Genomic DNA, 22797 nt, shown 5'->3' with positions numbered 1-22797 from the left:
CAGCTATTGGTTGTGACTGCATTGCGCGCAGCTCTTGGTTGTAACTGCATGTGCCCGCAGCTCTTGGTTGTTACCGCATATGCCTGCAGCTCTTGGTTGTGAATGCATGTGCCTGCAGCTCTTGGTTGTGACCGCATGTGCCTGCAGCTCTTGGTTGTGACCGCATGTGCCTGCAGCTCTTGGTTGTGACTGCATGTGCCTGCAACTCTTGGTTGTGACCGCATGTGCCCGCAGCTCTTGGTTGTGACTGCATGTGCCCGCAACAATTGATTGTGACTGCATTGCGCGCAGCTCTTGGTTGTGACTGCATGTGCCCGCAGCTCTTGGTTGTGACCGCATGTGCCCGCAGCTATTGGTTGTGACTGCATTGCGCGCAGCTCTTGGTTGTGACTGCATGTGCCCGCAGCTTTTGGTTGTGACCGCATGTGCCCGGGCACAACAGTTTAGTTCTGATAAGTACACCTGTCCTTTTTACAGGACCACGTGTATCAGTTCTGCTGTAAAGATTGCTGCGAGGACTACAAGCGCCTTCATGGGGTGGTGTCCCAGTGCGAATACTGCAAGCAGGAAAAAATTCTACATGAAAAGATCAGATTTTCCGGTGTGGAGAAGAATTTTTGTAGTGAGGGTAAGTGTCTATATAGATGCCCAGAAGCTTGTCTATATTTCTACATTTCATGTATATTGGCTGGAAGGGCCTAGGTAGTTTCCTACTTGACTGAATGCTCCAGTTTAACTGTCATCATGTCCATGGTTTGCAGAGGAATCTCATCCTGGGGCTATTCACAAGCAAGGCAACCACTTTTCTGCTGTAAATGGCCTCTTTTATGGAAGTTTGACTCCTGTTAGCCCAAACACTGCTTAGTGTAAATTAAATGGAACATTGTTGCTTCCCTCAAACAATATTATAAGACTAGTGCAACACAGGTTCACTTGGTACCATTGCTACATTGCCGTACAGTACAAGTGACCCCGAGGGCACTGTGACCGCAACAAGCAAGTTGGAATCTTCAACAAGGTTGGACTTCTTGCTCGTTGCAGTTTTTTGGGGGCCCTGAACATTTATAGTAGCAGCTCCAAGTAACCTTGATTCCTGGTGTTGAGCACAAAGGGCCCCACCGGGCTCAGTACCTGCAGTGTGGAAGGTGGGCCGCAGACGTGGGGGTGAATGATGGCTTGCTTCCTGGTGTTACTCACCCACTTCTGTTCCCTGCAGGCTGTGTGCTCCTATACAAGCAGGACTTCACCAAGAACTTAGGCCTGTGCTGTATAACGTGCACTTACTGCTCTCAGACCTGTCAGCGGGCCGTCACTGAGGAGCTGGATGGCAGCACATGGGATTTTTGCAGTGAAGAATGCAAGAGCAAGTATCTCCTGTGGTACTTCAAGGTACGTGGCGTGCGTCCTCCATGCGGCGTGGCCGCCGGGCTTCTTATGGCCAATGAGCTCTCTATCCTGGGAAGTAACAGATTATTGAGCTTTAGCATAGAAGTGATGACAATGTGTGACACTTTGTTGTCTTCCTACAGGCAGCTCGTTGTCACGCCTGCAAACGGCAGGGAAAACTGGTGGAAACTATTCACTGGCGCGGAGAAATAAAGCATTTCTGCAATCAACAATGTCTGTTACGTTTCTATAACCAACAAAACCAGCCTAACCTGGACACCCAGAAAGGGCCAGAAAGCCTGCTACACAGCAAGAGAGGTGCGTGACGGGCGACGAGCCCCGTGGCATGTGACTGCCAGGCCATTGTCAGGGACGAACCACACTCCGGGCTTATTCTGACACGGTGTTCTCTTATCAACACACAAAGTGGGAAGAACAAGTGCCTTCAATATGGCAGCTTGCCAATCAAAGTGTTAAAAATAATAGAGTCCCTTTAAATTATTCACCAGGTTTTTGCCGCCCAACCTGAGAGCAGCATTATGTAGAGACAGACTCTGATTCCAGAGATGTGTCACTTAGTGGGCTGCTTGCTGTAATTTTGATAAAATAACTTTTATCAGCAGGTGATTATCACGAGAGGGCTAGTAAACCTACTGCCATGTAGTCCATGTATTCATGAGCTCTGTATAACCACGCCCCCACCACTGATTGGCAGATTTCTGCCTATGCGCAGTGTACACAGAAAACAACCAATCAATTGTTTGGGTGGGCTTATACAGAGCTTAGAGAAAGCAGATCTGCAGCAGATAATAGTGATGTTATCAAAACTACAGCAAGTAGCCCAGTAAGGGACACATCACTAGAATCAGGTTCTCTGCCCCTACATCATGCTGATATACATCACGCTTATTAGAGAGATCCCTTTTCGTAGCATGCATTCCTTTTAATTGAGAATAGATGCGTGTGTCCAGTTTGTCCATCAGACCACCCATTGAATAGTATATTATGACACATTTTTAAAATTAAAAACAATGCATTAAATCCTATATGTGGTGAACAGAGCAGGGGGTCATGATACTTTTTCAGTCTCTTCATTGGGGGACACAGGAGACCGTGGGTGTGCGCTGCTGCTGCCCCCAAGAGGCTGACACTAAGAATTTCAGCTAAGGCTACTTTCACACTAGCGTCGGGCTCAGCCCGTCACGGTGCGTCGGGCCGAGGTTCCCGACGCTAGCGTTGTCTCCGCCGCACAACGGGGGCAGCGGATGCATTTTTCCAGCGCATCCGCTGCCCCATTGTGAGGTGCGGGGAAGTGCGGGGAGGTGGGGGCGGAGTTCCGGCCGCGCATGCGCGGTCGGAAAAAGCGGACCGTCATGAGCAAAAAACGTTACATGTAGCGTTTTTTGGTCCCGACGGTCCGCCACAACACGGCGCAACCGTCGCAGGACGGTTGCGACGTGTCAATCCGTCGCAATACGTCGCTTAAGGTAAGTCTATGGGGAAAAACGCATCCTGCAAGCACTTTTGCAGGATGCGTTTTTTCGGCAAAACTACATTGTGGCGGATTGTGGCGGCATTGTGGCGGATTGCAGTTAATGCTAGTGTGAAAGTAGCCTAAGAAAAAAATAATGGACGATACTTTGCATTCATGTCTGTGTACTTGGCAGGTGGCATTGTTGTTACTGTGCCCGTAGTTTCTCCTTCGTGTAGCTGGTGCATTTATGTGCTCTGTATAGCTGAAGTTTAAGGAATTTAAAGGGAAAAAAAAACACTTTCTTCCCCCAGAGGACTGATTGCTTTGCAATTAGTATCTCTATCTCCCTCCCTATCGATACTTTTATATTGACTGATGTATCATTTTTCTTTAAATGCAACCGCTGTTTAAAATGCCACTGACTGCATAAAAGCAAAATTTTGTCTATTTTGTATGAACTTGATCTTTTATCTCACCAGGTCAGAATGCAGGATCCAAACCCCCAGCAAGTACGCAGCCAAAAACAGACACCAACACAGTGAGTACAAAGGAAGAAAGCCAAACTGTATGAAATGGAGATATAGTGAAGAACATGCTGGTGACAGCTGGCAGTCACTAGTGTCAACCCAAATGTATTCATCCATCTAAAGAAGTCTTTTGGGCCCTGCTGGAAGCAGACTCTACAAGGCTACACATGAGGGGGAAACTGACCATAGTAAAAAAATGCACAATTTTGTTAACCCTATAGTGCCACAGTGCTGCCTTTCCAGGTAATTAAGGCTGTGTTACTTTCCGTTTTGGGCTTGAAAAGGGCAGTCCATTTTTTCACCCCGGGATTGTGATTTTGGGGCTCCCATTGTCTTCCCTCTTACTCCTCATTGCTGTGTCTGTTACCCGAGGGGAACTAAGAAGTGTCAGTGCTCGCTGCAGTCTGTTAGCTCCATAAATGCGGCTCCATCTGGTTTGCTATAAATAAAATGTAACACCCGCCAGGGCCGTGGGGTACTCGGTACCGGGTCCGGTACTTAAAGGGATGTGTCATGGCGGCGGCGACCCGGTCCGTGGCCCTGGGTGCCCATGTTAAAGGGACGGTCTTTAAAGGGGTTTTTGAAATAAAGAAAGTTTGTGACGCCACCTGTGGTATTCGGTCTGGGGTGACCAACACTGCTTACAGGGGTCCTCTGGGGTGATGTTATGGCACCTAGATAGTATAACTTCCCACAGGTGAAGTAGGTCCCCAGGGCTCCCGGTGAATAGATGGAAGATGGTGAGTGGTGCAGTAAAGAACGAAGCACACAGTTGTGCTGTCTTTTTACCTGGTTTACGGATGGTAGCAGGCAGCCACAGTCCAGGGCACCATATCACAGGTGCAGGCAGGGTCCGGCCAGCTTGGAAGCGAGTTCAGAGTCCCCTTTACCAGGTGGAGTTAAAAGCCTTCCTTTTAGCATGGTGGTATTATAGTCCCTTACTGCCTATGGCTTCTTAGCAAGGTCCTCTCAGTTATCTCTGTCCCCTATTGAAGTGGGACACAAACCCATATGACAGGTGACTCGAGCCTTTTTACAGGGTCTCTATCATGACCCGGGCTCTATATGTCACTGTGTCTCCTGGGTATTAGGGCGGACAGGTTACGTGTAGTCTAGTTGTCCTACCGGTTTCTGCTGTGCCTCCTAGAGTATGACACAACCTCGGTCTTCCGGCTACCAGTGTCTGCCCTCAATCAGGGAGGTAGCCCAGTCGCCGCTATTCTCCCCTGTTGTCACCCTCCTGTGCTTCGCTCTCCGACACATTAGCTAAAGGCTGTTCTTCTTTCTGTATCTCGCTATCTAGGAGCTACAGCACCTCAGGCTGTACGGCCCCTCACCCGTCCTTCTGCCTCAGACTGCCCCAGTCTCCTGTTAGGCACCAACTGTCTAAATCTTTCGAACTGCCTAGCAACTGTCTAGCAACTAACTCCTCCTCCTGACCAGAGAGAGCAGCTTCCCTGAAGTTGGGTGTAGAGCTCCCCCTTCTGGCCTGGAGTCAGAACGGTGTTGTATGTGCTAATTACCTGTCAAAAAGGAATCCTCCATCGCTTCCAAGCGTGACCTCACTCTCCCCCTGAGGAAAACAATGCCACTGTAACAACCAGGACCCTGGGGCGTCACACAGATATTAATAGATCATGCCAGAGGCACAATATATGCTGAAGCCAATAAAGCTACAGCTACAAAAAAAAAGCCCTGTACTTAGAAAATGAAAAAATGGTTGGGGCTCTCCAAATATGGCGCAAGAAATAAAGGATATGGTATATGGATACCTAAGGTCCTGCAATGAGGAAAGAGACATTCAATCAGAAAAACTAGACTACATTTCTAGTTGGAGGTATTTGCTGATATTATTACTATTACACCTACTACATATTGGGATAGGGTCTTGGGGGGTGGGAATATCCTTTTAATGCTTCGTAAAGCATAATGTATAAAATGTCAAAAATCAACTGAATTGCTCTTTTTTTTCTTTTTTTTTTTTGCCACAGAGTTAATTAATTATTACGGTCTGTGTACCCCAAAATGGTGCCACTGACCGATAGATAGAACTCATCGCCCCAAAAACAAGCTTCTTTGCTGTAAAAATAAAACCTCCTGGAATGTGACTTCGAATAAAATATATAAAAGATCTGTTCACATTTAGGCCAAGTTAGACCTGGTCTTTAAAGGGAATCCGTCAGCATGTTTTGCTGTCTCCTCTGAGAGCAGCATAACATAGTAAAATAGACCCTGAATCCAACAAGGTATCACTTAGATTACTGAGTGCAGCAGCTGTGACACAGTCAGAGTTCTTAGAGGTAGCATTTAGCAGAGCTCAGAAAGCTAGCCCTGACTTCACCATGCTCTCTGTGTGCATAGTCTATTGACAGTGAGCTGCTTTTCAGAGAAAGGGGCATGTTTGGTCCAGCAGTGATAATATCTTCATGATAAAAGCTTCATTGTAAGTAAACTGCACACAACCCGAGAAGTGATACGTTGAATTTTGTGTTTCAGCCTCTATCTCCTGCTGTCTTCAGATTACATAGCAAAAACCTCCTGACAGATTCCCTTTAAGGGGGTTAAACTGCACGAGTCTTTCTGCCCGGACTGTAAAAACTTCATGTAGATGTGTTCTCCCTTCTCTAGTATTATACCTGTACAACAGGAGCCTCAACCTAGAAAATATATCTAGCGTCTAATCTGTCTGATCAATCTATAGAATTCACCGCACTCTCTTTAGATAAGTGTCAAAATTGTGATAGTTTATTCAACCTGAATTGAATTGGGAGCACAACAGAATATTACAGCATATGCGATTACAACGTTTCGGCTCGACCTGAGCCTTTATCACGTTATCACGTGAACAGGTAGGTACACTAACTGAGGTTCCCCTATGGAGGGTATGGACCTTGTTAGTCCTTCTATAGAGCGACGCTCCCGCGCTGTGCTCTGTGTCAGCGTGTATCAGGTGCACAGCGCGGGAGCGCCGCTCTATAGAAGGACTAACAAGGTCCATACCCTCCATAGGGGAACCTCAGTTAGTGTACCTACCTGTTCACATACCAGTACATTACTAAAAGAATCTGTGCTGCATCACTGGGACTTATCCCTCTCTACATACTATCCTCTATTGGAAAAAGCGATAACATGATAAAGGCTCAGGTCGAGCCGAAACGTTGTAATCGCATATGCTGTAATATTCTGTTGTGCTCCCAATTCAATTCAGGTTGAATAAACTATCACAATTTTGACACTTATCTAAAGAGAGTGCGGTGAATTCTATAGATTGCTATTTAGGACCTTTGGTCCATTACACCAGCACCTCGTCTCATTGGGCTGAGTGCACGCTAAATAACCTTCTCGCTAATCTGTCTGATCATCTTAGGCATCACCAAAACCAAGGTCGCCTGAGATGGCCCCTGCTCCACCACCGCCCCCAAGTCCCAGTGTACCACGTAAAAACAAGGCTGCTATGTGTAAACCGTTAATGCAGAATCGTGGGGTCTCCTGTCGAGTGGAAACAAAAAGCAGTGACTGTCAGACAGGTAAGTGTCACGCTTTATAAACGGTATACAATATGTACAGCACTGTGTAAAGGTTTTAGGAAAATAAACTACAAAGTAAGAAATTTAAAAAATAGAAGTGTTAATAAGTTTATTTGTATCAAATAAAATGCAAAGTCCATGAGGAAAAGCAAAATCAGATAAATATTTGGTGTGATCGACATTAATCTTCAAGACAGGATCCGTTCTTCTAGATACACTTGCACATGGTCTATGAAGTCAGCAGGGAGGTTGTTCCAAACATCTTGGAAAACTGACCACAAATCTTAAATAAATTCTGGGCAATTTGCATAAATGTCCTGTACACATTGGAATGCCAGAAATATGACTAATAAAGAGAAGTATTGATGTTTATAGCTGAGAATACAGATATAAACCGATGAGCAGTTACTGACCACTACCATAGGCTGAGCTCCATACAACATCACAAATGTGTCCATTATTTTGTACAGATTCTGGGCTAAAGTCCGCTATGTTCAGACTCTTCATATCTACAGATGGATGGAATAAGTTTTATAAATGGGGTTCTATAATCTATTCCACATTAGGGGTGAAAAATCCTTCCAATGCTGATACATTTGGTCATATTATCCTGGACGGTTGTTACTGTCCCGTGCATGGAGCGAGGGAAAAGCACACATACATGTTTATAGTGGATCTCTAATATATTCTTACAAAAATTCAGTCATACACTTTTATATGGTTTAGAGCAGGAGTCTCAAACTCGGCTGGGTATTATGGGCCGCATATAGAAAAAATTGGAATTTGGTGGGCCAAGTGGAAAGCAGTGAACATTCTCTTTAGTAGCGGGCACAAGTGATCGCCCGGCCGCTGCAGGAAGCCGGCGGCTGCGCTTACTGTGCTCCCTATTAAATAGAAATTAATAATCACTGCTCTCCACTCCCATGGGCATGGAGAGTTGTGAATATTCATTTCTCTTTAGCAGCGGGCACAGGGGTTAGCTGCTGGCACTGGTGTCGAGACGTAATCTTTCATTGCTCATTTACCACCGACACAATGGCTGCGGCGTGGAATTTTATAAAGAAGGCAGGTCACTGAATAATTGGTGATTTGTACAAGAAGGGTAGGGGTCTGGTGGGGGGGGGGGGGGGCGGCAGAGAACCAGGGGAAGGCCCTGCACCCACCTCCTGCCCTGAAGCACAGAAGATGTCACTTTATGAAAACTTCAGAAGGTGAGTATCCAGCAGCCACTGAGCATATCCCTGCACACCAGGTATTAGATTAATCAGCATCACAGCGCCATTATGGCCATGCCTTTAATTTTAGGGCTGAATCCTGCTGACTGATTCTCTTTAAAGGGTTTTTAAGGTAAAATGTTTACATCACTTTATACCAAAAGTGCTTCATATCAGTATTGCCCCAAGTGCGCCTTTGGATGAAGTGAGCTACAGAACCTATTGTGTTCCCAAGTATTTTATTCCTATTCTTCATACTTTACCTAAGAAACCTCTTGAATTTTTATGTTTTCTTAGCCATCACACATCCCTTGTAATTGTTTGTGGGTTTTTTTGTTTTTTTCATAAGTTGATCATTTTTATTTATATATTGTTATCTATATTAAAAATGTTCTATATTGTTATGTATATTGAAAATAAATTTAAATCGTGAGAAATCTTGCAATTTCCTTACCGGCCACAATACCCAAGAGCCTCTGGAGTACTTTTCAGTAGTCTCACTATTACCATGAGACTACACTATTTCAGTTAAAGGTAACGCCTTCATGAATCTAGATGTGTATTCATCAGTTTATTCTTTTTCTGCTGTAGATGAGGATTGGAAACCACAGGTTATTATTCTACCTATCCCTGTGCCCATATTTGTGCCAGTACCTATGAATTTATACTCTCAAAAAGTGCCTGTTCCGTTCTCGATGCCTGTTCCGGTGAGTTGTTTTATTCTGCTTGCCCTTATTCCCTCCTTTCTTTCCCTCATTACTCCCTTTACATTTGTATAGTGTTGTCAATTTTCCTGCCACTGTTATTACATTAGGTGCCTGTGCCCCTGCTGCTACCTACCACTTTGGAAAATACTGATAAAATTGTGGAAACCATTGAGGAACTGAAAGTGAAAATTCCTTCCAATCCACTAGAAGCTGATATTCTGGCCATGGCGGAAATGATTGCGGAGGCTGAAGGGCTGGACAAATCTTCTGACTTGGGTGGTAAGATCACATGTAGTGGAAAAGTGGATTTTAACAGTTTTTCTGAAATGTGATTAAGAAATGCTTACCCTTTCAAATTAGTAATTAAAATGCGCTTTTAAAGGGTGTACACCAAGTTTGTATGGGGTTCCCAATCCCTGTGGGCTATTGTATGGAATGCTGGAAGTCTGACCACTGGGACCCTCGCTGATCCAAAGACTTGAGCTCTGCATGTGACTGTCAGAGAGAGCCGAGGATACTATCTCTGCCAGTCCCATATTCATTGATTAGTGAGAAGTTCCACATGCTCAACCTCTACTCCATTCAGAGCCCCACTTCTTAGATCAGCGGCAGCCCAATCGTTGTGTCCCTAGCAATCAGTAAGTTATCCCCATCCTAAGAAAAGAGAATGACTAACAGACTTGGTGTTAAACCTTTTTATAGGAAATCTGTCACCAGATTTTTGCTATGTCATCTAAGAGCAGAATAATGTAGGGGTAGAGACCCCGATTCCAGTGATGTATCACATACTGGGCTACTTGCTGTAGTTTTGATAAAATCACTTTATCTGCTGCAGATCTAGCAGTTCTCTGAATGCTGAGCTCTGTATAACCCCGCCCACACCACTGATTGGTAGCTGTTTGTCCATGTACAGTATACAAATAAAAACTGCCAGTCTGGTGTGGGCGGGGTTATACAGAGCTCATGAATATGGAGGACTACCTGGTAGCAGGTTTACTAGTCCTCTAGTGATAATCTCCTGCTGATAAAACCTAAACTAAAGACTTGATGACATATTCCCTTAAATTCTATCTGGGAACAAGTTATGTGGAAATTCAGACTAAAGGCAGCAAAAGTGCAAGAGAACAGCTCATGAAAACGAATAGAGAGACCCATGGGATACAAGCCTGCGTCTGTTAAAGCACCACTGCAGTGGAGGGTTTTATTTCAGTGCTGGAGTGGTGTTGCTAAGGTAAGGTCCCTGCTCCTAGTCTTCTACTTACCAGCTGCTGTCTCCTGCTGTTATCCGCCCGCTTTGGTCGGACTCCAGCAGGTTGTGAACTGCCAGATTGCTCTAGACTTGCATTGAGAGCTTGAGATGTAGCTTCTGGCCAGTTAGAAGCGGCGGTCACTAGATGGCGCCGCAGGATTGGAGCGGTGCCAAGAAGTGCTGAAGACGGCAGGTAGTGAACATAATATTGGATGCAGGGATGTTACCTAAGTAGCACCGCTCCAGCGCTGATGAAAAAAAAAAACTAGAGTGGTGCTTTAAACCGTAGATTCCTCACAATTCTCCCGGTTTACTCTTAACAGCTTTACACCTCTTTGGCATTCTGTGAAGCAGCTTCCTCAGGTGTCACCTGGAGGCTTTCCAACTGCAGGAGTCCCCAGAGATACTGAGCACTTGATGGTTGCTTTGCCTTCACTCATGTCATACAATGCAGCACTTCCCTGTCATATATATAATTATACATGTATACTGTGGCAAGAAAAGTTTGGGCACCCCTCGTCAAAATTACTGTCATTGTGAACAGCAAAGATGAAGATGAAATGATCTCTATAAGGCCTAAAGTTAAAGATGACATATTTCCTTTATATTTTAGGCAAAAAAAATATAGTTTTTTTATATTTTAAAAATTACAAAAAGGAAAATGGGTGGATGCAAAAGTTTGGGCACCTGCATGATTAGTACCTTGTTACTCCCCCTTTTGCAAGTATCACAGCTTGTAAATTTTTTTGTAGCCAGACAAGTATTTTAATCCATTTTTCCTCAGAAAATTCTTCCAGTTCTGTGAGATTCCTGGCTCGTCTTGCATGCACTGCTATTTTGAGGTCTAGCCATAGATTTTCAAAGATGCTCAGATAACGGGACTGTGAGGGCCATTGTAAAACCTTCAATTTGCGCCTTTTGAGGTTGTCTGTTGTGGATTTTGATGTGTATTCAGGATCATTATCCATTTGTAGAAGCCATCCTATTTTACACTTCAGGTTTTTACTCTGTCGCCTCATTTTGGGATACAGGACCATGGGTGTTATGCTGCTGTCCACTAGGAGGCGACACTATGCATAATCTGAAAAAGATTAACCGTGGCTCCTTCTCTGCAGTATACACCCCTGGACAGCGTCAGCCTTCTCCAGTTTTTGCTTAGTGTCGCATAGGAGGCACACCTAAGATTTTTTACTCCGTTTTTTTCCGACGGATTACAGATGAAGAAAAGTGGGTTTCCTGTGAGACTCCCGGCATGGCTCCTTCCTCGGCCCCCTATTATGGGGTGCCTGCCCGGTTGAAGTAGAGATGGCTATTCCCCATGTTGCTCCTTCCCCAGTCCCTCGGGTGCTGGTTCAAAGTCGAGACCCCCCTCCTTCCCCAATTCCTCTTGGTTTCTGGGTTGAGGTCGAGGCGAGGATAAAGGCCACTGAAGGTGACAACACAGCACCCTCCCTATTCCCCCTCTGGGGGCATTAGGTTGAGACGCCTCAGGTAGGGCCTGTACAGGCAGCACTCTGCAGCTCCCAGCAATGGGCCAGCACACTGCGCCTGCATCCAGGGACCCCAGCCCAGCTGCGGGTTCCTGTCGGGGCCGGGGGAGTGCAGGCAGGCATGGCACATACAGACACAGGGCTCCCTGCGCCCCTGTCTTTGCGGCAGCACCAGCTCTATACTGCCTCCGGGGGACCCCTCACAGGGCTCCCCCTTCCGCTTATAGCCCCACCGCTATCCTGCCTTTAAATCCGGGGGGGGGGGGGGTTTCAGATCCGAGACGACCCCCCCCTTCCCGGACTTACGCGCCGGCCTGGAGCCTTTCTGGGCATCAGGCATCTAATTTAGGCCCCGGCTTTGGCCTAGCTGAAGCCGCCGCCTCCTCTCCACCCCCCGGATGACAAATATGACACTCTACAGTGTCATAGAGGGGGTGTATCGAGACAGAAAGGGTGCGTTTTTACACAGCTTTGCCGCCTTTTTTCTCAGCTCTCCGCCCCTTCTCCCCCTGCCTCTTCTCCTCGGCGGCCATTTCTACTGCAGCAAGGATTAACCCTGCATCTCCCGGTCAGCAGGACCAGGCCAGCCAGTCTCCGGGGGGTACAGGACTGTGGATCTTCGGCGCTGGACCTAGGGGCAAACTGGTGGGGTAAGATCACAGCTGGGTTGTTTTTCTCGGCTGTGAATCCATATTCCCTATAAGGCTCCCCTATAGGGTCCTCTGCATAGCTACCCCTGTAAGGTCCTCTGCAGGCCCTTCTGCACTCTGTGCACTATGCCGGGCTCAAGGTCCAGGAGAACCAGGCAGGACTGCTATTATGCATTTTGCACAGCCTGCAGGACCGCTCTCTCCAGTGGCAGCATGTACGCACTGCCAGGACTGCATCCAGACTACTGCGTCAGAGCCCCAAGAAGCCCCTGCCAATGCCTCGGTGTCTAATGCCACGCCGGAATGGGTCACTCAGAGGTCGCAATCTATGATGCAGTCTATAGATAACAAACCTCCACATTGCTTCAGGCTCTGCAGAGTCATGCCTCGGCTATGACCGTTACCCAGCAAAGGGAGAGCTTGACTCAGGAACGGAACAACGTGGCACATCCACGTCTAGGTCAGGACGCAAGCGGACCCATAGGTCAAGTCCATCTGCGTCATCCCATAGCACACGGTCATCCCCTTCTAGGGAGATACACCGTAGTTCCAGGTCATCTAGACCGTCCCCTTCCAGGGGCAGACAATGCAGATCTCCACAATCCCCGACCAGAGAAGGCCTCCGCCCCAGCTCACCCAGCAGGCGACGCCTCAGTGATACACAGGATTCGGAAGGCATCTGTGACTCCGACTCAGACAGGGAAACGGAGGGGTCTCTGATCCCAATCCCCCCTAGCAATTCTGCGCTAGTCGAGGACATAATCTCTTCCATCCATCGGGTGCTGGACATTTCTAATCTGCCACCAGAAGCCCCAGAACAAGATTTCCTTTGAAGGACCTCTGAAGCCGCCTAAGGTTTTCTCTAACCACCCAGAGTTTAAAGCGATCCTTAAAAAAGCAACTCACAGCCTGAGAAAAAAAATTGCTAATCGCAAATATCTGGAGGCAAAGTACCTTTTCCCACAGAAGGACACCAAGGAATGGACAGATCCACCAGAAGTGGAACCCCCAGTCTCTAGACTAGCAGCACAGACCCTCTTTTCACTGCCAGATAGGCAGCAGACGGGCAGAAAGAACGCATGGCTCGTTAAATTTTTCGAGGCGGCAGGGGCCTCCCTGACTCCCGCGTTCGCTTCACTTTGGGCTGCCAAGGCCATCCTGGCTTGGGCCAAAAATTTACAAGCTGGCCTCCAAGCATCTGCTCCTGAGCTGTCAGACCAAGCATAGCCTATAGCAGTTGTAGCAGATTACATGCTTCATGCAGCTCTGGATTCAGCAAGGGGCGTAGCGGGGATAGCATCAAACGCCATCACGATTCGGCGTATCCTCTGGCTGCGGAATGGAAAGCGGACACAGCCTCAAAGAAGTCCCTCACGCACCTCCCGTATCTCAGTGGGTGACTTTTTTGGTGAAGAGTTGGACACAATGATATCCCAACGCCACCGGGGGTAAGAGTGCCTCTCTCCCTCTACTGAAACCTATACGCACTTACAAGAAGTGTAACAAACCCGATTCCGATCCTTTTGGAATTCCTTGGGCTGGTCCGTCTCGCGTCCAGCACGTAACCATTCCCCACACAGGGACAACTCACGGTCGACGCAAAGGTCGGACAAGACCTGGCAGTTAAAAGCAGGCCAGTCAAAGCCCAAAGGAGGAAAACCTCAGACTTTTTTCCTCCTCATGACTCACGGACCCCAGAAGACATCCCACCCGTAGGCGACTTTGCTCTTTTCAGCAAGTCTGGATGCCTACTACAGAAGACAGGTGGGTCAGGGAACTAGTGTCTTCCGGATACAAGATAGAGTTCAACTTCCAACCCACCGAACCGATTCTTCCTCTCTGTTCCCCCAAAACCGCCAGCCAAGGCTCGTGCCTTCCATCAAGCGGTTTCCTCGCTTCTTCCTTCAAGCAGGAGTCAGTTCCCGCGGCCGGGTGCTTCCGAGGGTTCCACTCCAATTTTTTCGTAGTCCCCAAGAAAGGAGGCAGAGGACGGCCCATACTGGACATAAAACAACTCAACAAATACGTACGGGTTCGTCACTTCCGCTGGAGTCCCTTCAGTCCATCATTGCGTCCATGGAGAAGGGAGAATATCTCGCCTTCATAGATATACAAGACGCATACCTGCATATACCGATTGCACCTGCTCATCAGAGTTTTTTCTCAGGTTTGCAATCGACCAGGACCACTACCAGTTCGTGGCTCTCCCGTTCGGACTCGCCACAGCTCCCAGAGTGTTTACCAAGGTCATGGCAGCCACCATGGACGTCCTGCACTCCAGAGGCATAGTAGTCGTTCCATACCTGGACGATCTACTCATCAAGGCTCCTACCTTCAAGGACTCCGAGCTCAGCGTCTCAATCACAATTGACACTCTGGAGTCGCATGGGCTGGTTAGTCAACCTTCAAAGGTCATCACCAACCCTGAGTCAGTCTCTGACCTTCCTGGGAATGCTATACAACACCTCCAGGGGTCTAGTACTCTTTCCCAGGGACAAGGCACTGGCTCTCCGCCTAGGAGCTCGCATCCTCCTCCGCAAACCCCCTCCATCTCTCCGGTTTGCCATGAGAGTACTCGGCAGGATTGGGGCAGCAATAGAAGCGGTCCCATTTGGCCCAGTTTCACCTCAGGCCTCTCCAACTAACCATTCTCAAGTCCTGGGACAGGAATCCTTTTTCCTCTCGACAGGGAATTCCAGCTAATGTCTTCAACCAGGAGGTCCCTGCACTGGTTGCTCAAGCCAACCTCGCTAGCAAAGGGCAAATCCTTTCTCACAGGTCAATGGAAGGTTCTGACCACAGATGCGAGCCTGACGGGTTGGGGTGCAGTGCACCTACACCACAGGGCAAGTGGTCCCCAGTGGAAGCTACCATGCCCATCAACATCCTCAAATTCGTGCCATCCTCCTGGCCTTGAGGGCCTTCCATCACTTACTGGCAGCCTCTCACATCAGAATACAATCGGGCAATGCCACGACTCTGGCATATGTGAATCACCAAGGGGGGACCCGCAGTACCCAGGCGATGCGAGAAGTGTCACACATCCTCCACTGGGTGGAGGACACAGGCTCGGTTCTCTCGGCGGTCCACATTCCGGGTGTGGACAACTGGGAAGCAGACTTCCTCAGACGACAAGGAATAGATTCGGGAGAGTGGTCTCTCCATCGCGAAAATTTTCGCCAGATCTGCCATCGCTGGGGGACCCCAGATGTGGACCTAATGGCATCCCACTTCAATGCCGAGGTCTCCAACTTCATGGCCAGAGCACATGATCCGCGGTCGCTCGGAGCAGACGCTCTGGTTCAGGACTGGACCCAGTTCCAGCTTCTGTACATTTTTCCACCTCTCCCCGTTATCCAGAGTGGTGAGGAAGATCAAGCAAGATGGAGTTCCAACCATCTTAATCGCACCGGTCTGGCCCAGATGTACATGGTACGCCGACGTCGTACAACTTTCAGCAGACGTCCCCTGGCGCCTCCCCGACCACCCGGATCTTCTATCACAAGGCCCGTTCTACCACCAGAACTCAGGGGCTCTCAATTTGACGGCGTGGCCCTTGAAACCTGGGTTCTAACCCAGGCAGGGCTCTCGACGGACGTCATTAGGACCATAATCAGGGCACGGAAGCCAGCCTCTGCCAAGATTTATGACCGTACCTGGAAAGTTCTCTTTACCTGGTGCGAATATCGCGGCCAGACCCCATTCCCTTCTTCCCTCCCCAAACTACCTGGTTTCTCTCCAATTGGGTCTGGAGGCCAGGCTGTCCCTGGGCTCGCCTAAGAGCCAGGTGTCAGCCCTCTCAGTGCTTTTTTTCAAAGGTGCATTGCTACCAATCCGTGAGTAAGGCCTTTTCTTCAGGGGGTTTCCCGATTGGTTCCCCCCTACAGACAACCACTAGAAACGTGGGACCTTAACCTGGTCTTGACAGCATTGCAGGAACCACCCTTCGAACCCCTTAAGGAGGTCCCGCTCCACCTTCTCTCCCAGAAGGTGTTTTTTTTTCCTGTTGGCAATCACCTCGCTACGCAGGGTGTCTGAACTGACAGCACTCCTGCAGACGGCCCTTCCAGGACAAGGTAGTTCTCCGTACGGTCCCATCCTTCCTTCCGAAGGTTGTGTCCAACTTCCACCTCAATGAGGAAATTTCTCTGCCTTCCCTTTGTCCGGTCCCGGTTCATAGAGTGGAGAAGGCTCTGCATGCGCTTGACCTTGTCAGGGCCTTGCGTATATATGTGTCTAGGACTGCGTCCTTCCGGAGGTCTGATCCCTTTTCCTTCTTCCGGAAGGCGGCCGCAAGGGTCTGCCAGCTTCCAAAGCTACCCTTGCCAGGAAGATCACATCCACCATACAAGAGGCCTACCACCTTAAGAATTCTCCTCTTCCAGTCGGTGTTACGGCACACTCTACATGGGCGGTAGGGGCCTCCTGGGCGATTCGGCTCCAGGCTTCAGCACAAGAAGTGTGTAAGGCGGCCACTTGGTCTAGCCCACACTCGTTTACGAAACACTACAGGGTTCATACCCAGTCCTCAGCGGAAGCGAGCCTGAGTAGATGTATTCTGCAGGCGGCAGTGCCCCAAGTATAGGGGCCTCTCTGCACAATATTCGTCCATTGCTTCCCACCCAGGGACTGCTTTGGGACGTCCCATGGTCCTGTGTCCCCCAATGAGGCGACAGAGTAGAGATTTTTGTGCACTCACCGTAAAATCTCTTTCTCTTAGCCTCTAATTGGGGGATACAGCTCCCACCCTGTTGCCCTTTTCGGGCCGTTGTTACTGTTGAGTTCTCATATTGTTCTTTGAGCTCGTACATAGTGGCCTTCTTATAGGCATGTCTATGTTATTCATGTTACATTCCTCCTACTGCTTTTGCACAAAACTGGAGAAGGCTGACGCCGTCCAGGGGTGTATACTGCAGATGAGGAGCCACGGTTAATCTTTTTCAGATTATGCATAGTGTCGCCTCCTAGTGGACAGCAGCATAACACCCATGGTCCTGTGTCCTCCAATGAGAGGCTAAGAGAAAGAGATTTTACGGTGAGTACACAAAAATCTCCTTTTTTTACTGATGGTGTTATGGTTGCATCAAGAATTTGTTGAAATTTCATTGAATCGATTCTTCCCTCTACCCGTGAAATGTTCCCCATACAATTGACTGCAACACCACCCCAAATCATGATTGATCCTCCCCCATATTTAATGTTTGGCTAGATGGTCTTTTCCTGAATTTTGATCTTGTGGCAAGAGAGTTCCATTTTAACCTCATTGGTCCACAGGACATGTTCTTTTGCATACTTCTGACACTGAATTTTATGATGAGGATGTAGGAGAGGTTTTCTTCTGATGACTCTTCCATGAAGGCAGGTGTCTCTGAACAGTAGAATAAAGTTCCACAACTCCAGAGTCTGCTAAATTTTTCTGAAGGTCACTTGCAGTCAAGTGGGGATTCTGATTTGCCTCTCTAGTAATCCTACGGACAGCTCTCACTGATATTTTGCTCAATCTTCTAGACCTTATCTTGATCTCCACTGTTCCTGTTAACTGACATTTCTTAATTACATTTCGAACTGAGGAAAGGGCAACTTAAAAACGCTTTGCCATCTTCTTACAGCCTTCTCCTCCACCTTTTACATATTCAGAGTGCTAGGCAGCTGCTTAGAAAAACCCATGGCTGCTGTGTTTTGTCACCAGGTTAGTGGCGGCTGGGTTTTTATAAAGCTTGGAAATTTGCATCACCTGCCTTCACTAATGATGATAGTGAACAAGCCATAACCCTATCAGGCCAATTAAGGTCTGAAAACTCGGTCTGAGCACGCAAATCTCAAAGGGTGCCCAAAATTTTCCATCAGACCATTTTTTTTTTGTCATTTTTAATGTAAAAAAATGACTGTATGTATATGTACATATATATATATATATATATATATATATATATATATATATATATATATATATATATATATATATATATATATATATATATATATACACATACACTATATACACATATACTAAAATACAAAGGAAATGTGTAATCTTAAACTATAGACCTTTTAAAGATCATTTAATCTTCAACTTGCTTAACTGTTCAGTTACAGTAATTTTGAGCAGGGGTGCCCAAACTCTTACATGACACTGTATGTGTGTGTTGAATTAAAAAATCCCATTACTTTTGCTGAATTGGTTCTAATTTTTTATATAATTCATCCGTGACCATAATGCATTCCCCCAGTGCGACTTGTTTGTGATAACAAATGCAATAGCCTTTGGTCTGTCTTTTGAGTCTTTGACAGTGTCTTAACTAGTGAAATATCCCATATATATATTTTGTATTTCAATGTTTGCACCTACAATCCTATAAAAGCGACTTTTAGAAGTCAAAATTCCACTGTAATTAAATATTAAATGTCAGAAACTAGAGCCAATCTGACAAAACCAAAGTCATATTCTTAATCCGCACCATAAAGTTAATATAAAACCGTACTTACATCGTTATCACCAAAATCACTCTCTACCAGTGTTAGGCCGGGTTCACACACCGCAAGATATGGCCGAGTCTCGCAGGTTAAAACCAAGCTCTGGCACCGGCACTCCAGAGCAGAGCGGGCGGCCGCATAGCAATACATGGAGCCGCACGCTCCGCTCTGGAGTTCCAGTGCCAGAGCTTGTTTTTAACCTGCGAGACTCGGCCGTATCTCGCTGTAGTGTGACTCCGGCCTTATATTTGCGGAAAATATTTATTTTCTGCAGATTTCATCAGCTGACGTGTGCTCCTAACAGCCGCATGTGGAATCACGATCCACCGGCATCTGTTGACATGTTAAATACCGCTGTCAATCTCCGACAGCGGCATTCAACATGGCTGCGTCAGAAGTGTATCTCTAATCCTGCCCATCGGTACCAATGTTACATGATCGAGGGGTGCCGATGGGTTGGCGTGACAGCCCGGGGTCTGCATGAGAGCCCTATGGTTGTCATTGCCGTTCTGCTATGAGTGCCGTTCAGTGGCCAGCATTCCTAGCAGATATCAGTTCTGGAGCCCTGCTATATGTAGCATAGGCGATTGGAGTATCACGACTTGTAGTCTCCTTCTGAAGCCAGTAAAAAGTAGAGGAAAAAAAAGTTTTGTTTTTTTAAAACATATAACTGTTAAAATCACCTCCCTTTCGCCTCGTTCAAAATAATACAATAAAAAAAACTAAAAATACACATTTGGTATCGCTGAGTTCAGAAACGCCCGACCTATCAAACTATAAAAATAATTAGATCGGTACTTTGTACTGAAAACAAGAAGGTAACATGTCAACTCTAATGTTATTCTTAATAAAAAATTTATTTGAGTTAAAAAAAAAAAATAATAATAATAATTAGATCGGTAAATGGTGTAACGAGAAAAAAAATTAAACCCCCACCATTACATTTTCTTTTTGGTCACCGCAGCATTGCAATAAAATCTAATAACAGGCGATCAAAAGATCGTCTCCACCCCAAAATGGTAAAATTAACCCTCACCGAGATCCTGAAATATAGACACGCTTCAGGTCTCGGAAAATGGGACTTTTTATATACAAAGTTTGGATTTTTTTTTTTTGCACATAAATAAAAAAGAACCTTTACATGTTTTGTATCTACAAACTCATAATGACCTGGAGAATCATAATAGCAGGTCAATTTTAGCATTTCATGAACAAGGGGAAAAAAATGAGGAATTGCACTTTTTTTTGCAATTTTACTGTACTTTAGTATTATTTATTATTATAGCGCCATTTATTCCATGGCGCTTTACATGTAGGAGGGGTATACATAATAAAAACAAGTACAATAATCTTGAACAATACAAGTCACAACTGGTACAGCAGGAGAGAGGACCCTGCCCGCGAGGGCTCACAGTCTACAGGGATGGGTGAGGATACAGTAGGCGAGGGGTAGAGCTGGTCGTGCAGTGGTTTGGTCGATCGGTGGTTACTGCAGGTTGTAGGCTTGCCGGAAGAGGTGGGTCTTCAGGTTCTTTTTGAAGGTTTCGATGGTAGGTGAGAGTCTGATATGTTGTGGTAGAGAGTTCCAGAGTAGGGGTGATGCGCGAGAGAAATCTTGTATGCGATTGTGGGAAGAGGAGATAAGAGGGGAGTAGAGAAGGAATTTTTTTCCCGTTTTCCAGTACACGATATGGTAAAACCAATGGTGGTGTTCAAAAGTACAACTCATCCCGTAAAAATTACAAGCCTTCACATGGCCATATTGATGGAAAAATTAAAAAAAAAAAGTTATGGTTCTGGGAAGAAGGGGAGCAAAAAACGAAAAAGCAAACATGGAAAATCCCAAGGTCGTGAAGGGCTTAAGGTCGAATTGCTGTAGTCTCCTCTGGACTTTTGACGTTGAGATGTCTCCTACTTAATGCCTGTGCATCTTTTATGACAGCTATTATCTGAGGTGCTGTCATTTGCTTTTTTGAGGTTGGTAATTCTGATAAACTTATCCTCTGCAGCACAGGTCATTCTTGGTCTTCCTTTCCTGGGGTGGTCCTCATGAGAGCCAGTTTCATCGGAGATTGTTTTTTATTGTTGCATTTAAGAATGCCTTCGTGGTTTTAGCAATTTTCCGGATTGACGGAACTTCATATGTTAAAGTAATGATGGACTGTCCTTTCTCTTTTCTCAGTTGAATGTTTTTTGCGATATTTTTGTTTCAAACAGTCGTGTAATGAGGCTCAGCACTGTATTTGACTGTGTACCGACACTGACTCTGCAGAACACACCTGATGGTTGCAAACACTCTACCAAAGGCCGGTCCATACCTGTTCTTTGAGAGCAATTCCAGGTGACTACTGGATTGAAGCTGCTGGACAGAATGCCAAGGGTGAATAAAGTGTAAAATAGGGAAACTCTGAGGAATCTAATACTTAACATACATTCTGGTTTGTTTCACATGTGTCTCTCTATACCTTGTTCCTGCCTATATGTGCTCTTTTGTGGTTTTGCTGCTTTCAGTCTGAATTTACAATGTGCACATTCCAATGTGAACAAGGTAAACCGTTACATGAACAGGTGTGTCCACATTTTTAATTGGTACTGTGTAGAGAAAACTGTCACCTACTTAACATAGCTATGGTCTTCTACAGAGCTCTCTAGTGACCAGAGCGCTGAGGGTCTTTTGGAAGACTGCGATATCTTTGGGCCCACACGAGATGATGTACTGGCAATGGCTGTCAAAATGGCGAATGTCCTACAAGAACCTGGGCAGGACTTGGAGGCTGACTTCCCAAAAAGTAATTTTTCCTTACTATTGGTATTAGTAGGTTATTGCACACTGTTAGGTTTTTATATAAATTCTTTGCTTTCTTTCTGTTCGGCTCCTGTGCAGATCCTGCAGATATAAATCAGAGTGTGGATTTCCTGCTGGATTGCGGTTTAGTGGGCTCTGACGACTCTTCAGAACAAGATGCTTCTCGAGTTATAAGAAAGGTGCCTTTTATTTAAAAGAAAAACGGATTGTCCTGTGATTTGGTAACTTACATATGTAAAATAATTACTCATTTACACATCGCTCTATCTAGGGTCCAAAGCGCATGCTCTTATCAGAGAAAGAGAGCAGCTCTCGGGACTCCATACTCAGCCAGCGAAGCAGCACAAACCTCAGTTTTAGTTATGGCGTAAATGCTTGGAAAAGTTGGGTGCAACGAAAGTATGAAGGGGGTGAGCCCAGCAAAGGAGAGGAGATACGTTTTGGCCGTAAGTAGAAAATAATCTTCATATTATAATAATTTATTCTGTTTAGATTAAACCCAGAAAATGTTTATTCACCCCTTGTTTTTTGCATTGCCGTGGAAGGCATTATCCCCAATCCCTCAAGGTTACAATAGTGTCATATCCTCTTTTAACCAGCAAGTTCCCTGTTTCTTTTCCTTCTATAATCACAGTAAGTCCAAGCCACTCCACTCACCCACCTTCCTAGATGTATTCACATGCTCCTAGCTTCATGGTATCAGAGATTGATGCACACAGCAGTTGTTGTCCCATCGTTTGCTGTATGCTTTTTCTTACATGGCAGGAGTGGTATGTGACTGCAAGTTCCACAAGGGCTAGCTAAATGCAGTGAGCGACAGACTAGCTTCATGCATTTATTAGCGACCGCTGAATGCAAGTAAAATGTGATAGCCAAGTATTGATTGATTTTGCTTAGCCCTGGCGTTTTTATGTATTGTATTTTATATTTCTTTTGTGTAGCTAAACCTATGCGCATAAAGGAGGACATTTTAGCCTGTACAGCAGCAGAACTTAACTATGGTTTAGCGCAGTTTGTGAAAGAGATAACACGACCAAATGGTGAACGGTATGAGCCAGACAGCATCTACTACTTGTGCCTGGGAATCCAACAGGTGAGGTTTTGCTTATTATTTTTTAGCTAATTTATTATTTAATTTTCATGCTGGGCCAACAATCAACATTTGGAGTAAGTGATGGAAATATATTTGAAAATGTCTACAGTACAGTAGGCCCCACACTTGTGTCAAAAGTGTCAAAAAGTTCTTATTTTGGACAACCCCTACTTAATAGAGGACATATAAAAATTAGTGAT

General features: G+C 46.2%; 1 protein-coding gene across 4 annotated transcripts in view; it reads left to right on the top strand.

Annotated features, from left to right (window-relative positions):
* ZMYM3 (zinc finger MYM-type containing 3) overlaps positions 1-22797 on the top strand; it is a 92137-nt gene that overhangs the window by 57228 nt on the left and 12112 nt on the right. For all 4 annotated transcript variants that reach the window (XM_077285008.1, XM_077285007.1, XM_077285009.1 and 1 more), the window contains exons 11-21: positions 478-628; positions 1217-1389; positions 1530-1704; positions 3340-3398; positions 6755-6914; positions 8720-8835; positions 8943-9114; positions 21341-21487; positions 21583-21683; positions 21776-21950; positions 22446-22597. In XM_077285008.1, coding sequence (XP_077141123.1) covers positions 478-628; positions 1217-1389; positions 1530-1704; positions 3340-3398; positions 6755-6914; positions 8720-8835; positions 8943-9114; positions 21341-21487; positions 21583-21683; positions 21776-21950; positions 22446-22597 — 1581 coding nt within the window. The remainder of the gene's footprint in view (positions 1-477; positions 629-1216; positions 1390-1529; positions 1705-3339; positions 3399-6754; positions 6915-8719; positions 8836-8942; positions 9115-21340; positions 21488-21582; positions 21684-21775; positions 21951-22445; positions 22598-22797) is intronic.

This window comes from Ranitomeya variabilis, chromosome 2, assembly GCF_051348905.1.
Source record: "Ranitomeya variabilis isolate aRanVar5 chromosome 2, aRanVar5.hap1, whole genome shotgun sequence".
NCBI lineage: Eukaryota > Metazoa > Chordata > Amphibia > Anura > Dendrobatidae > Ranitomeya > Ranitomeya variabilis.
Note: the sequence above shows the minus strand (reverse complement) of the source record. Positions and strands in the feature narration are given on the sequence as shown.